The sequence below is a fragment of the Neofelis nebulosa genome, chromosome 15 (assembly GCF_028018385.1).
Source record: "Neofelis nebulosa isolate mNeoNeb1 chromosome 15, mNeoNeb1.pri, whole genome shotgun sequence".
Lineage (NCBI taxonomy): Eukaryota > Metazoa > Chordata > Mammalia > Carnivora > Felidae > Neofelis > Neofelis nebulosa.
The window spans coordinates 1,430,368-1,446,511 of record NC_080796.1 but is presented as its reverse complement, the minus strand read 5'-3'; the positions used below and the strand labels follow the sequence as shown (position 1 = coordinate 1,446,511).

The following is a 16,144-nucleotide window of genomic DNA, read 5'->3' as shown; positions in this document are numbered from 1 at the left end:
GCTTGGCGGGACAGAAGGGTGTGTATGCGAATTGGGAGAAATAAAATGGGTAGCACAGGCATGGAGTGGGGGAAGCCCTTTGGTGGAGAAACGAAAGGAAGGTAGAGGGAGAGGCTGTGGGAAGTGCATTTGGATATGAGAAAGCCTGTCCGGACCACAGACCAAGGAGAGATCCAGAGGACCAGTTTCTACTTTGCAAAGCAGCCTTAGAGGCTAAAAAACAGGATTTTCAAGGTTGCCAGACTTTCTCTAGACCAGAGCTACCACCTCCCATGCCTGGTGGGGAGGGAGCCGCCCCTAGGCTTGGTAGCAATCTCAGGGCTACACTGGGAGAGAACACCTTGAGATTGGTGGAAAGGGGATGTATTGCCCTGCCCAAGGGAAAAAGACCGTGCAGGCACGAGCCAGAGGCCCTCTGTCCACTGGGCAGAGTGGCGCAACTCCACTACCAGGTCCGAGCAAAGCAGGATCCTACAGGTTTTTGAATCCCAGCTCAGTGCTCAGGTGGCGCAGGGGACTGTGCAACAAGGCAAGCCGGCTCCCCAGGCTATTCCGTGAGGATAGCCTAAACAGTGAGTTTTGAGACACCTCGTGTGGGCAGGAGAGATTGGGGTGTCGCCATTTCTCTCCCCATGACCAACATCGTGGGGCTTCAGGGAATGGACAGTGAGCCTCCGTGGAGGCAGGCCCATTACACCGAACCCTGGCTCTCTGTGCCTCGTAACTGCTCCTCTGTAGGAGTGAGACAGACACTGATGGGACCACACAGCCCCTCCTCTGGACCAGCACAGCCACCAGTCCCAGGCACCAATAGACAACACTCCTCCGGGTTTCTATCTTTGTTTGTTTGTTTGTTTGTTTTCATTTGAGTTATTCTTTTGTCTCTCCTTTTCTTTTTTAATGTTTATTTCTTTATTTTGAGAGAGAGAGTGAGTGATCAAGCAGAAGAGATGCAGAGAGAGGGAGAGAGAGAATCCGAGCAGGATCCATGCTCTCACTGCAGAACCTGATGGGGGTTTTGATCCCACCAACAGCGACAACATAACGTGAGCCAAATTCAAGAGTCGGACGCTTCAGCTAGTGAGCCACCCAGGCGCCCATCTTTTCTTTCCTTTGCTTTCCCTTTCTTCTAAAAGAGCACCTTTTTACTCTTTCTACTCTGCTCTTACCTCTTCTCCCTTTGGAAACCGCCTAGGAGTCTCGAGTTGACGTGGGTCAAAACCAATTATATATCTACATATATCTATATATCTTAATATATACCTAAATATCAATATTTAGAGATATATATAGATATATAGATATATCTATAGATAGATAGATATAGATAGATATATTTTTTTACTTTGTTCCTCTGTTCTGGTTCTTTGTTTGTTTGATTGTGCATTTTCTCTATACTCTTCTAGATCTCCTTCTTCATTTTCCTCCCTCTCTTTCTGGATTAAGCCCTATAGCTCCTTTGAGTCACTGCTTGGTCTTTTTTTCCATTCCAGTCAGTTCTCTTTTTGTTTGGGCTAATGATTCTTCACCACCTTCTTCTCCTTGTTTCCAGGATTACTTCAACAAACAAATCAAAGCCCATCAGGTGGAAGGCCCAAACCGCCACTCCAAGTAGCGAGAACAGCAGCCAAAGACGCACCGAAAGAGTGCACACAACACACTCCAAAACACATTTGTTCAACTGCCAGGCCCTGGACAGTATAGGAGCTCTTTTTAATATAGTAGTACTCGCAGGTGTGGGACAGAGAACAAGCTATTCAAACACATAAAGGGCAGGAATCTAGCCAAAACGACGAAATCGAAGAATTCTGCTCAAAAAAAATTCCGGGAAGAAAGGACAGCCAGAGAAGTGCTCAAAAGAGACAGAAACAATATATGTGAGCACATTTTAGGAATGACACTCATAAGACGCATAGTTGCGCTTGAAACCACGCATAGAAGACAGCAGACAAACTACTGCTTCAGAGATCAAGGACCTAAGGAATCGTCACCATGAACGCTGAAAATGAAATGGTGTCAAGGAGATACAAAGTAAACTAGATGCAGTGACAGCAAGGATGGGAGAAGCAGCAGACAGAATCGGTGAAACAGAAGATACAATTGTGGACAAAGATGAAGCAGGGAAAGGAAAGGAAGGAAATGACTAGATCGTGAGGCAGGAACTAGAGACCTACGTGATTCGGTGAGATGAAATATTAGCCACATCCTAGGAGACCCAGAAGAAGAAGAGTGAGAGAAAGGGGCAGAAGGTTCGTTTGAACAACGTATAGCTGAGAGCTTCCCTCATCTGGGGAAGGAAACGGGCATCCAAGTCCTGGCGGCACAGAGAATTCCTTTCCAAATCAACAAACCCAGGTCAACACCACGACATGCCATAGCGAAACTGGAAAATTACAAAGATAAGGAGAGGATTCTGAAAGCAGCTAGGGACAAACGGGTCTTATTCGTCAAGGGAAGACACATAAGGATGGCAGCAGGCCTGTCCAAAGAAACTTGGCAGGGCAGAAGGGACGGGTAGCAAACGGTCAGTGTGCTGAATGGGAACATATGTGGCGAAGAATCCCTTCCCCAGCAAGGCTGTCATTTAGAATAGAAGGAGAGAGAAAGGCTTTCCCAGACAAACAAAACCTAATGGAGATCATGACCACTAAACCAGCCCTGCAGTAGATCCTAAGGGGCGAGTCTGTGAGTGGAAAGCAGCAGAGACTACAAAGAACCAGAGGCCTCACCAAAAGCATGAAACCTTCAGATAACACAATGGCACTAAATCCATATCTTTAACTAATCACTCTGAATGTGAATGGACTTAATGTCCCAATCAAAAGACACCGGGAATCAGAATGGATAAAACACAAAACAAAACCAAACAACAAGATCCATCTATATGTTGTCAGCAAGACACTGATGTTAGACCCCAGGACACCTCCAGATTCAAAGTGAAGCTATGGGGAACCACCTATCATGTTACCAGAAGTCAAAAGAAAGCTGGAGTCACCACACTTCCACCAGAAAGACTAGATTTTAAACCAGAGACTGTAGTAACAGATTCAGAAGGGCATTGGATCATAATTAAGGGGTCTATCCATCAAGAGGAGCTAACAATTGCAAATGTTTATGGCCCCAAAGTGAAACGCCCACACATATGTATCGATTAATCACAAACATGATTAAGTGTATACATACAAATACCATGATTGTAGACGACGTTAAGACTCCACTCATGGCAACAGGCGGGTCGTCAAGGCAGAAAATCAGTAAGGACACACAGATCCAATGTGTCATTGGACCAGATGTATTCAGATATACATAGATATATATTGGCCTAATATATACATTTATATACATGGATATCAACACCGATATATTAAGATCTTTTCATCCAACAGCGGTAGAATGCACATTCTTCTTAAGTGCACATAGAACATTCTCCAATGTCTCCAAGTGACATCCTGGGTCACAAAACAGCCCTCCACAAATATAAAAGGACTGAGATCATACCTTGCATATTGTCAGATCACAGCAATGAGCACTTGCTCATTCTTTCTCTCTCCCTCCCTTTCCAAGAGAAATACAAACATTACAAAAACATTTAGCTCAGCTCCTTCCAAGAAAGAGAAAAACAAGAATAAAAAACCTTGTGGGGCAATGAGTCCTGGATGGAAACCACACACAGACAGTAGAATTCCATAACCAATATGTTGACAATGGAGTTGACAGAAAGTGATGTACTAAAAGAACAGACACTAAAGAAATCGTTTCTGCAAGGACAAATTAGGGTAGGGGTAAACCATTAAAAAAGAGCCTGGTGTGGGGAACACGTATGTGGCACAGTCAGTTCAGCATCCACCTTCAGCTCATGAGTCATGATCTCACGGTTTGTGGATTTCAGCCCCACGTTGAGCTCTGTGTTGACAGCTCGGAGCCTGCAGCCTGCTTTGGATTCTGTGTCTGCCCCTAACCCGCTTGCACTCTGTGTCTCTCTCTGTCTCAAAAATAAATAAACATTAAAAAAAATTTTAAAAAATACCGTAAAAAGCATGGAGGTTGAAGAGGGAAAAAGGAAAAAAAAAATTACACGTGACCAATCAATCAAGCATGAGCTTAAGACAAAAAAGAAAAGGAAAAATGTGAGCAAAGGGAGGTAAGTGGAAACAACATACATTTTTCAACAGGTACATAAGTAGGATTGGGAATATACTATGAACAATAGTCTCTTTTAAACCTTTTAAAGATATATGTCTCTCTATATGTGTGTGTGTGTATATATATATATATACACACACACATATTTATACATTTATACATATAAATATATATATTTATATATATATGTGTGTGTGTATGTGTATATATATATGTATATATATGTATGTATATATGTATATGTATATACATATATATGTGTATGTATATATATATACACATACACATTTATACATATATAAATATATATATTTATATATATGTGTGTGTATATGTGTATATATATATGTGTGTGTGTATATATATATATGTGTTTGTGTGTGTGTTATATAAGTGTAAATGTATATGTGTATATATGTGTATATTTTATATATCTCTATCTATATCTATCTATATCTATATCTATCTATCTATCTATACAATATTTACGTAAAAGAGAGGCTTTGATTCACAGTATATCCATAATAATACTGACTCTTATCACTCTACAGTTATCTGGTTATAAATACTGTAATGAAGATTTAAAAATTTTTCAGTATAAATAAATTGTTCAATTCCTGGCATCTTTCGCTTCTGAAGAGCTAGAGATTATTACTAGACTAAGAAAAGAACAGAAAAAGAGAGGTTCCTAACAAGTCAACATTCACTATGGAGAACGAATTGGGAATGAGAATTCTAGGAAGAAATGGGAACCCCCAAAGGATGTATGTAATGGGACACAGATGGGGTTAAAGAAACAAAGGCTGAGGACTTTTTCTCTGCAATTCTAAGCTCACAATGGGAGGATACTAAAAATAGACTGTAACCTTCTTTCTTATGTAACTCCTGATTTCCTCAATAGAATTCATTTGCGTGTATACATGTTAAACACTAAAACGGAATATAAACTGAAGCCTGACTTTCTAAATTCACATATTTAATTGTGATATATCATGCGTATTTTGTTACTTTTCAAACTCCATTCTACGGAATTCCATTTCCCTACTCATTTATTCACATTCAAAAACCATGGCATTGCTTCTTCCAAGCAAGACTTTATTCTAGCAGCTCCAGGAGTCAAACAAGTGTGTTTCCTAACCTCCAGGAGCTTATCAAGATTTAGGGGCTTTGAAATGAATACTGAAATAAATATCACATGTCTGAAACTTTAAATTTTAGAATCGGACACAAGGACTAGGAGGAGATAGTTTTCAAAGCTACAGTATGAAACATTTCTGAAATTAGAAATTTGACAACTTGGCTATGAAGAGCCTCTGCTCATAGAGCTACTCTTTTCAGCAAAATACGTATTCTTCGGGGAGATGCACCGTTTTACCTTACTCTTCATGGAGTTATTTCAAAACTACAGGGGAACACCTTTGTAAGGTAAATATTGAGAAATAATGTAAACACCTAAATTTCTACATTTTCTAATATGATTTTAGTCTAAATGTAGAACAAAGGATAGAGCCAAAGGAAAATCCTGTATCTCACCAAAATTAAACTTGCCCAGGGCGGGGGGCAACCTACAATAGATACTTGGACCCAATCAGGTTTCATTTAGGCATGAGTATTATCAGTCATGTTACTATCACAGTAAGAATCCTTATCCTTAAGCAATGTCGTATTGCCTCCATTATGGGAAAGCTTTTCCCAATATAATTTGAGGTCATTATATATTTTCCAGCCCATTCTTTTATCAGCCTCCACCTGTAGGATTTACCAAAGTACAACAAAACAAAACAAAACAAAACATTCAACGCGTCATGTATCTGTAAAGTGGTTTGTTCTTGCTAACTTTCCATGACACACATAAAATGATGATACACAGGCTCCTCTTAAATTTTCAGAGTGAATAAGGGAGAAAACTCAATTCAGAGCAGGAAAGTGAGTTTCACAGGAAGATACTTTACCTTGGTACCAAAATCTAAGTCTTGGCTAGCTGATGTAGACCATGAATCATCAGGAACAGGTGTGTCGGAAAGCCTTTAGAGCAAAAAAATACAACAAAAACTTGTTCATTCATTTAAAAACAACATTTAGAAAAGTTAAGGGAAAGGTCAAGTATCTGTTTATTCCACGAAGTTTCTTGGTATCATTAAAAGTTGTCCTCTGGTGTTGTCATTAAGTTTTATTTTAATTCCAGTAATAGTAACATCCAGAGTTATATTAGTTTAAGTTGTACAATATAGTGATTCACCAACTCCATACTCACCCTGTGCTCATAATGACAAGGGCACTCTTTTCATCCCCATCATCTCTTTCATCCCTCCCACCACTCACCTCCTCTCCACAACCATCCGTTCCTTCTCTGCAGTTAAGGCCTATTTCTTGGTTTGTCTCCCCTTTTGTTTCCTCCCTTTGCTCGTTTGTTGTTTCTTAAGTGCTACATGAGTAAAATCATATGGCATTTGTCTTTCCCTGACTTTGCTTACCATACTACCCTCAGGCTCCATCCAGGTGATTGCAAATGGCAAGATTTCATTGTTTTATGATTGACTAATATTACAGTGTGTGTGTGTGTGTGTGTGTGTGTGTGTGTATGGATATACATATACACACACATACATTCATATAGGGCTTCTTCTTCGTTCACTCATCTGTCAATGGACGCTTGCGCTGGCTGTTGGAAATAATGCCGCAATAAACACAGGAGTGCGTGTGTACCGTGGAATTCGTGTTTTTGTATTCTCTTGGGTAGTATCCAGTAGTGCAATTACTGGATCATAGGAGAGTTCTGTTTTTAATTTTTTGAGGAACCTGCATACTGTTTTCCACAGGGGCCGCACCCATTTGCATTTCCACCAACGGTGCAAGAGGTTTCCTTTGTCTCCACATCCTCGCAAACACTTGCTTCTTGTGGCTTGGAGTGTAGCCATTCTGACAGGTGTGACGTGGTATCTCGTTGTAGTTTGGGGGAGCATCTTTTCATGTGTCTGTTGACCATCTGTATGTTGTCTTTGGAAAAGTGTCTGGTGATGTCTACTGCTCATTTGTAAACTGGGCTTTTTTGGAGGGGGGTGATGTTGACATGTATCATTTTTTTAGACATTGTGGATACTAACCCTTTACTGGATTTGCAAAACATTTCCAAATTTGTTCTCCCATTCCAGAGGTTGCCTTTCAGTTTTGACGGTTTCCTTCCCTGTGCAAAAGCTTCGTAGGTTGGTATAGTCCCCATACTTTATTCTTGCTTTATTTCCCTTGGCTCAAGAGGCATAACTAGTAAAATGTGGCTACAGCCAAAGTCAGAGAAATGACGGCCTGCGCTCTATTCAAGGATTTTTTATGGTTTCAGGTCTCACACTTAGGTTTTTAATTCATTTTCAGTTTCTTTGTGTGTATGGTACAGAAATTGGTCCAGGGTCATTCTTTGGCATGTGACTTGTCCAGTTTTCCCGACACCATTTGGTGAAGAGACTGCCTTTTCCGCACTGGATAGTCTTTCCTGTTTGTGGAAGATGAACTGACCATACACTGGTGAATTTATGTCTGGGTTTGCGGTTCTAGTCCACTGAGCTATGAGGCTATTTTGTACGCCAGTACCTACCATACTCTTTGGATTACTACAGCTTTGGAATACAACTTGAAAGCTGAGATTGTGATACCTCCAGGTTTCCTCGTTTTCAATATTGCTTTGGCCATTCAAGGTCTTTTGTGGTTCTATACAACGTTTAGGATTGTTTGTCTAGCTCTGTGCCAAATGCTGTTGGTATGTTGACAGGGATTGCATGACATCTGTCGATGGCTTTGGGTAGTGTAGACACTTTAAAAAATATGTATTCTTCCCATCTGTGAGCATCGGATGTCTTTCTCTTTCTTTCCGTCACCTTCAATTCCTTTCATCAGTGTTTTACGGTTTCCCGAGTACAGGCCTTTCACAATTTGGACCCTGTTTTAAAAAAGCTTTTGGTTCTCTATTTTGCCTCGACCTCTCCTAACCTGTGAAATCTCCAGGAAAGACCCAGTCTCAGTTTCCATAACCAAATGTGACAGGCAGGGAATGCTCTGAAATGGTTGAAAATTAAATGTATAAACGTTACCACAATGACGTCTCACCTCACATCTGTCAGAATGGCTCAGTTTCAACACACAGGAAACAACAAGGGTTGCTCAGGGTGTGGAGAAAAAACAACCCTTGTGCACCGGTCATGGGATGTAAATTGGTATTGCCACAGTGAAAGCCAGTATGGAGGGGCCTCAACAAATTAAAAACACACATCCCATAGGATCCAGTGGTTCCACTACTGGGTATTTATTTACCCAGGGAAATGGAAATACTAATTTGAAAAGATATATGCACCCCTATCTTTATTATAGCATTATTTACAATAGACAAGATTTGGAAGCAACCCAAGTGTCCACCAATACATGAAGAGACCACACACACACAAGCACATACACACACACACACGCAGACACACACACACACACACACACACACACAAACACAATGAAATATTACGCAGCTATAAAAGAGAATGAGATCTTGCCATCTGCCACATCATGGATATACCTAGATGGTTTGAGGCTAAGTGAAATAAGTCAGACAGAATAAGACAAATCCTATATGATTTCACTTCTGTGTAGAATGTAAAAAGGGGAATAAATGAACAAACCAGAGCAAAAGCAGAAACAGTCCAATAAATGCAGAGATTTGACTCTTGCCAGAAGGGAGGGGAGGTGGGGGGATGGACAAAATGGGTGAAGGGGAGAGGGAAGTTCAGGGTTCCAGTTATAGAATGAATAAATCACAAGGCTCAAAGGTACAGCATAGGGAATCTTGTCAGTGGTATCGTAATAGCATCATACATTGACAGATGGGAGCTATGCTTATGGCGATCACGGTGAAACATCCAGAGTTGTTGCATCACATATTACTTTGTGTGTCAGGTAGATCTCCGTTTAAGGAAATATATCAAAGTTTAGGTTTCTATGTTATGAGTGGTAGGACTAACTAGAGATTGAAAGATTCAAAGTTCCCAAGGCCAACTTTGTTCCCACAATGGTCTTGCCTTATTTAGGTCCATAATAACTAGCAAGACATTCCAAGCCTTCAGGGGCATTCAGCTACCAAGGAGGGAGACTGTGATCAAATGGTCCTGGTGGTTGTGCCTCTATTTCTCTATACGCTGCCTGAATATTTTCTTCCCTATGAGCTCCCACTGCTACATCACTCTTCGGCACGGTTCTGTGGCATTCCCCAACCTTTCAATCTTTAGCCTATGAAGCCATACACTCCTACAACAAGGATGGGCTCCAATGACCGAGGGTAGGAGCCATGTCCTGCTCCCGGAGAACAAGCGAATTGGGAGTCTCAGTCATCCACACAGTCACCTCAACATAGGCATGTTATCACCGATCCAGATGAAGCTCCCTTACTGATTTGACAAGTCAGTCCTACCCCTGCCCAGCACTACAAGTACATGGGAAGGGCATCACAGATTGAGGAAAAGAGGTGGAGTGAGGAGACTGCTTGCCTTGGGCCATACATCTCTGATGCTCGGAATCTCCACCACCCACCCCCAATCCCTTGAGAGGATCTAAGCCATCCTCCCTCAGTTGGGGTGGAAGTAGGGGATATCTTATTTCTATTTGCTGTAAACAGACTCTTCCCAGCAGCTCAAATGATCTTTAATCTCTCTCATCAGAAAATCTGAGGTATGCTCGCACCTTCAATGAAACCAACACACACAAAAGCAGAAACCTGGTCACCACCCTCTTGAACACTCTATTTGAATATGCCTTTCTAAACAACTCCCCGAATCCTGGGTCCTTCATTCCAGTCATTCACCTTTATCTCACTTGGCATAAACCCCCATATTCTGACATCTTTTCTCAAGCTATTATTCCTAACCAACTCAGTGTTGTTCTCCTTGAAACCTGGTCTCCTCTGCTAATTCGATTCTTACCCTCCTTCATTGTATTCATTAGACCCCTCCCCAGCTTTCTATTATTAAAACAGTTGCCTGCGAGATGAAGACAAAAAAGAAGGAAGAAAGGAAAGAAAGAAAGAAAACCAGAATTTAAATCTCATTTCTGTCACTTATCATATCCAAATAGGTCACTTCAATCTCTTTTGAGTTTCAAATTCTCCATGGAAACAACCATTGGGCAAGGAGGTGAAACATAGGTTGACGTACCAGAGGGTGTTTTGAGGAATCAACCTCTGAGGTTCCCTAAATCTTGAGACTCTAAGTGCTTTTGAAATGGCCTCTGGAAAAATGGAGAGTCCTTAGCTGGCAGAAGTGGGAAAATTATTGGAAAAAAAAAAAGAAATACCAAGGAAACCAGAGAAGAAAGTCAAAAGGAAAAAACAGTACAAAAAAGTCACGGGGGAAAAAAAAACTCCAAAAAAACCCAAAAAGCTTCCTAGAACTAGACAAGGGTACTAGCCCAAAGGGAAACCAGCCGGGGAACTTAGGCAACAGAGAATCATATAGCAATATCCTCGAAATAGAGGCTGAATTTAATTAATGTAACATGGTCTACAACTAGATATCCTTCCCTTACAGAAAACTCATTTGTCTCAAGAAGAGGGGATACCACTACATCTAAGGAGCTGCCTGACGACATCTTGCTTATTATGTAAAAGCCTTGACACCATGGCCATAGCTGACATCCACCCTAAAATCTCGGACAGTAAAAACAAGGGACTAGTTACCACTGCACTAATGACTTTTGTTAGCGCTAGTGGTCAAATATATGAGGCCAAATGCTTGGACTAATCTGGGTTCTTAAGAAAACACTAAATTAGGGTTGCGACACCATTACCTTTGACATTCTGAGCTGATCTGCCCTAGGATCTGTACCTTCATCTCAGTGCTGCTGAGGAACCAGAGAATGGATGTGGAAGCTTCACGGGCTGATGGGCAAAGCCCAACGGCTACCCATTAACTATGGAATCATGGTCGAGTCTTCAACCTCCCTGAACCACAGTTGCGAAAGTAATAAAAAGTAGGCTACAATAACACAGCTACTTTGCAAAGCTATACAATGACTATATACCTGAACAGATGTTACGCATAGGATATAGTGTCTAGTCCAGGGTAGAACACACAACAACTGCTTTTGTTCTCTGCGTTCCCTTAGGAGACACATAATTTTCTGTTCACTCATTCCATTTCCTCTCCTTTCATTATCCGTTTCATTTCATTTCATTCCTTTATACTTTGAGAGTGAGTGCACACAGAAATCGGGAAAGATATCCCAAGGAGGCTGTCAGCGCAAAACCCGACGTGGGGCTTGAACTCACAAACCTGAGTTGAAATCAAGAGTCACACCTTAACCGACTGAGCCACCCGGGTACCCCAGCAAATGTCATTTTTACAAATCCATAAAAATCCTACCTGGTTATAGAGTCTTCCTCAGCCTTCTCATCTGATCCTAAAGAAGAAAGCAAAATACATGTTAAATCAACAATCGAAAAATAGAGGAAATTACAAGTGTACGGCTTGTGATTTGTTGAAAAGTATTGCTTTGGGACCACAGCAGGAAACCACACTACACTGAATGGTAATTATACCATTCGTAGGCTTAAAGCACTAAGAAATCTTACTTTCTCCTCTATATTGACCAAAAGCAAGAATGGGTTTTATCAGAATTTGACAGCTACAGGTGAACTGATGTTTACAATGGCCATCACTGACCGACTCTATGGCACTGGAGGAAACTGGTATCGTTAGGAGAATGATTATCATGAGCTGACAATGTCAGACTGAAACTAGCATGATTTTTCTGGACTTCCACTACTAGAGGAGTTGAGAGTACCTTTAGTTTGCTGTAACACGGCAGAACTTCCCCAGCTCTTCAGCAGACACTCTTCAGTTTTAGGAGGAAACACCCCCTCACAAAGTGTGCTCTATAGCTATTGTACTTTGCAGCATGGCCAAACCATAGCAAGCAGACGCTCCCTGGCCTTATTTCCAATGGCAAGGTAAGAAGGAAAGATTTGGCATTCCAGTTTGATAAAAGTTCTAACCTCTTGAGACTGCCTCCTTCCATTGCTAGAGAGTCTATCTAGACCCACCGCACATCACAGAGGAGGAGGATCCCAATGTGAGTGCTGTGTAGTGGTTCATGATGTCATTTTTCTCAACCCTCCCCATTAGGTGACACACATGGAGAGAAATCATACTTTCTTTCATGGAAGGCAGAGGTCATCAGATCCTCTACTGATGAGCAACTAAACAAAACAAAGGGCAAGGAATATCTTGAACGCCTACATTCAATTACCAGGATATTTTCACTTTCTGAACATTCAAAGACATCCACTCTATGATTCTAACTATAGGACACGTGGAAAGAGCAAGGCTATGGAGCTAAGGGTTGGCGTGAATGGAGGGAGAAACGGGCACGGCACAGAGGACTTTTAAGGCAGTGGAACTCTTTCACACGATACCACAAAGGTGGATTCACATCATTACACATTTGTTAAAACTCATAGAATGTATAACACCAAGGCTGAAAGTTAATGCAAATTAGAGACTTGGTCTCAAAACGAAGAGTTTGTGTCCATAGAAAATGCACCACTGTTGTCAGGGTGCCTGGGTGGCTCAGTTGGTTCAGCGTCCAACTCTGGATGTGAGCTCAGGTCATGATCTCACCGTTCATGGGATCAAGTCCTGCATCAGGCTCTGTGCTGACAGCACAGGATTCTTTCCCCCCTCTCCCTCTGCCCCTTGGCTGCTCACACGCATGCATGCTCTCTCACTCAAAACTAAACCAAGGAACTGAAATAAAAAATTCCTACTAAAAATGGACCACTGTCGTGCAGGATGTTAACAACAGGGGAGGCTAGGCGTGTACGGGAGCATGGTATGGTATATGCAGACTCTCTGTACTTCCTATTATATTTTGCTGTGAACTTAAAACTGATGTAAAACATCAGGCTTATTAAATGTATGAAACAACAAAAACAACAAAATATGGTTTCCATTGAAGCTACTCTTAGCATATACCAACTCATGATACAGTCACCTTGAACATTAAAATAGAGATCAAAGTAACACAATAGGGGTACTGTCTCCCATTTGGAAGTGTATGAAAATGCATACACAAAACACAAAAATACAACGGTTATTTGTATACTTAGGCAACAAAACAATTGATGAATATGATCCAAAATCTTATACCTATAAACAGGGGTTCAGCACCATAGGAATCAAACCTGGGTTTTCCATATAATTACGAGATTTTCATTCTAATTTTAAATCAAAAATCATTATGTTGATCATACGTAAGAATCATAATGAAAGCTTAATCACATAAAAAAAAGATTATAATGACCTCATATTGCCCTTGTAATTTTTATACAAATACCTACTTCATATGGATGATGAAACTGAAACCAGTACCATGGTAGCCATCATGCTCCATGCTAGCAAAACAAAATTTGAAGACACCACCAAAAATGACGTCAGGGCTATAATTCCTATGCAGAACAGATTTCATCCAGCAGGCCAAAGATGGCTACCCTCAGAACATCCTACTTGAATGACTGGCCCTTGGTGGTTCCCTGGGATCTTGGATTTCAGGAGGGTTCCCACCATTCCCTAGCTGGTTAAGAGTGGTTCACTGTGCCTAAGTGCTGGTACAAGCAATGTCCTTAAGGCTGTACACTTGATTTCCTTGGTGGAAACCTGGAATTTGGGGACATGCTAAGGAGAAGATGCCTATGTGATTAGCATTTGATGAAAACCTCGGGCACTGAGTATCCATAAGCCTCGTACTGGCAGACAACATTTCACTTGTGCTGTCCTAATTTCATGCTGGAGGAATTTAGCACATCCTGCTAACTCCATAGAGAAAGGATTCCTGGAAGCCTGCGCTTGCTTTCCTCTGGCCTTCACCCCATACACCATTGCTCGGTGCTCATTGGCCTTTCTAGCCTGTCCCCATACCAAGCCACACGCATGACTACAACTATATGCTGAGTCCTGTGAGCTCTTCTAGTGAATAATCAAATCTGGGTGTCATTGGGATGCCTCTAACACAACTGCATTATATGCAATTTTATTATTTCGGTTGATGTCTTTCACGTGGTTACAGTCAGAAGGTTATGGCACAGAATACCTTTCCTGGAATCTCTTTTCTTGGTATTTGCCTTGAAAATTCCTACATCCCTATTTATCCATTTGAAGAAAGGTTTAAAAGGAATAGATGAAATCATGATGTCAGAAAGTGTGAAACAAGCAACAATCTTATTTTACTCTGAAAAAAAAAACAAACAGAGGGAGAGAGCAAATCCTGGTGATTGCCCCTATGTTCTACCATATAAAAGTTCTCTGAAATATGAAAAATCAGTTAATTTTCTCCAACTACCTAGGACTTAGTTCATTTTTCTGGCAGGTAGGAATCAAAGAAGTAACAGGGATCATTCTACAACAATCAGAACTGTCAGACAGAATATGAAAACATACTACTGATTATAGTGTTCTTTTGTTTCTTTCCCTTATGTTCCTAGAACATTAAAAATATAGTTCACCTATTAAAGGCAGTTATTGCCAAAATAATCAAAAGCCACAAATACGGCATCCAAAATGTCAGATGAGTTATCTTGATGTCTCCCTATCTGACCCTCCTTCCAATTCTCTTATTTTGCCCTAAATGATACTACCGTATGAAGTACCCCCATTTTATAAGGCATTAACGTATATACATTTATCATTGACTACAAATGCTTATGTTCACCCATGGTAGTAGTTAGGACATAACTCTGCATCATCAGCTAGGTCAGTCCTTAATGTCTTGCCAACAGTGAGGATCACAGTAAGAGTGGGAACATTTGGGGATACTACTCTGGCAAATTCTGGTACGAGAAGCTCACCTGATAGTGTTGCTGCATTTTAAATAGTCTGCTCTTCCCTTTAAAGAACTAGTGTATTTTACCACCTTCCAGTAGAAACACAATACACACCGGCTTACTTTCCTTCATTTACTCCCTGTAGTCTCCGCCATTCACATCATTCCCTGTTTGGCTCGTCTCTTCTTTCCTGAGGTTCCTTAGGCCTTCCAGTGTCTTGAAAGGGAACTAGTCATTTAGCTCCTTTGGTGGCACTCTCAATTTAATCTGTTGCTGACACCACATACGATATGCAACTTATCTCCTTTTCACATCTCTTTCTCTTTCCTATGCACTTAACAGGCCGTTTTCTTTAGATATTAGAATATATCAGTATTCCTGTTTTCAATCAACATTCTGTCAAATGACCTTTGAATAAAATACAGTGCTTACCTTCTACTTGTCCATTTAATATACTTTGCCCTTTCTGATCCACAGCTCCAGAGACATGAGGGACATATTTGTTGGGCTTCTCAGACATACTCTGTTAAAAGTAGCATCAGTAATGAGTTGCGTGAAGACTTCCTAATCCTTTTCCAAGAAAATATCTGAATTTATGACTTTAATAACAATCAGACTTACAAATAAGAAAACCGTATTGAACACCAAAACATTTAAATACAAAACCTCATATATGCTCTCTTGATTCAGCGTCCCTTTGAATCTTCATTTGGCTATTGACTCTCTAAACGGATCATGGAAGGCCAGAATAAATACTTTCAAAGGCAGAAGCCTGGCTTGTATGCAGATTTCAAAAAGGAACTAACAAAACCCCTTCCTTTGCATTCCTGACCAAAATGAAAGGACATTTGAAATAAGTTTTGAAACAGAATCTTTAAAAGTGTACTTGCTATAAAGGAAAACTGCTTCTAATAAAATGGCAGACATTTGTTTCAGTGTCAATTCATACCTCACATGATCAGAAACTTTGGAGTATATCATGTTGTGTATCAACAAAACACTGTCGAAGCTGCTGCTTCGTTTAGGTAAACACAGGCTTGACCTTTTTCTTGACGAAAGAAGGGTTGGATCGAACGGCAAGGTTGGAAGAGAAACTTTTCTTAAAATTGTGATGAACTAGTAGCAGAAACAATGTAGATATAGGTATGGAACTCTTCA

General features: G+C 40.8%; 1 protein-coding gene across 1 annotated transcript in view; it reads right to left on the bottom strand.

Moving 5' to 3' along the window:
* Positions 1-16,144, bottom strand: part of LOC131495870 (ankyrin repeat domain-containing protein 26-like) — a 181,545-nt gene that overhangs the window by 130,625 nt on the left and 34,776 nt on the right. The window contains exons 7-8 of the mRNA XM_058701044.1: positions 15,419-15,509; positions 11,532-11,568 (exon numbers count right to left, since the gene is read on the bottom strand). Coding sequence (XP_058557027.1) covers positions 11,532-11,568; positions 15,419-15,509 — 128 coding nt within the window. The remainder of the gene's footprint in view (positions 1-11,531; positions 11,569-15,418; positions 15,510-16,144) is intronic.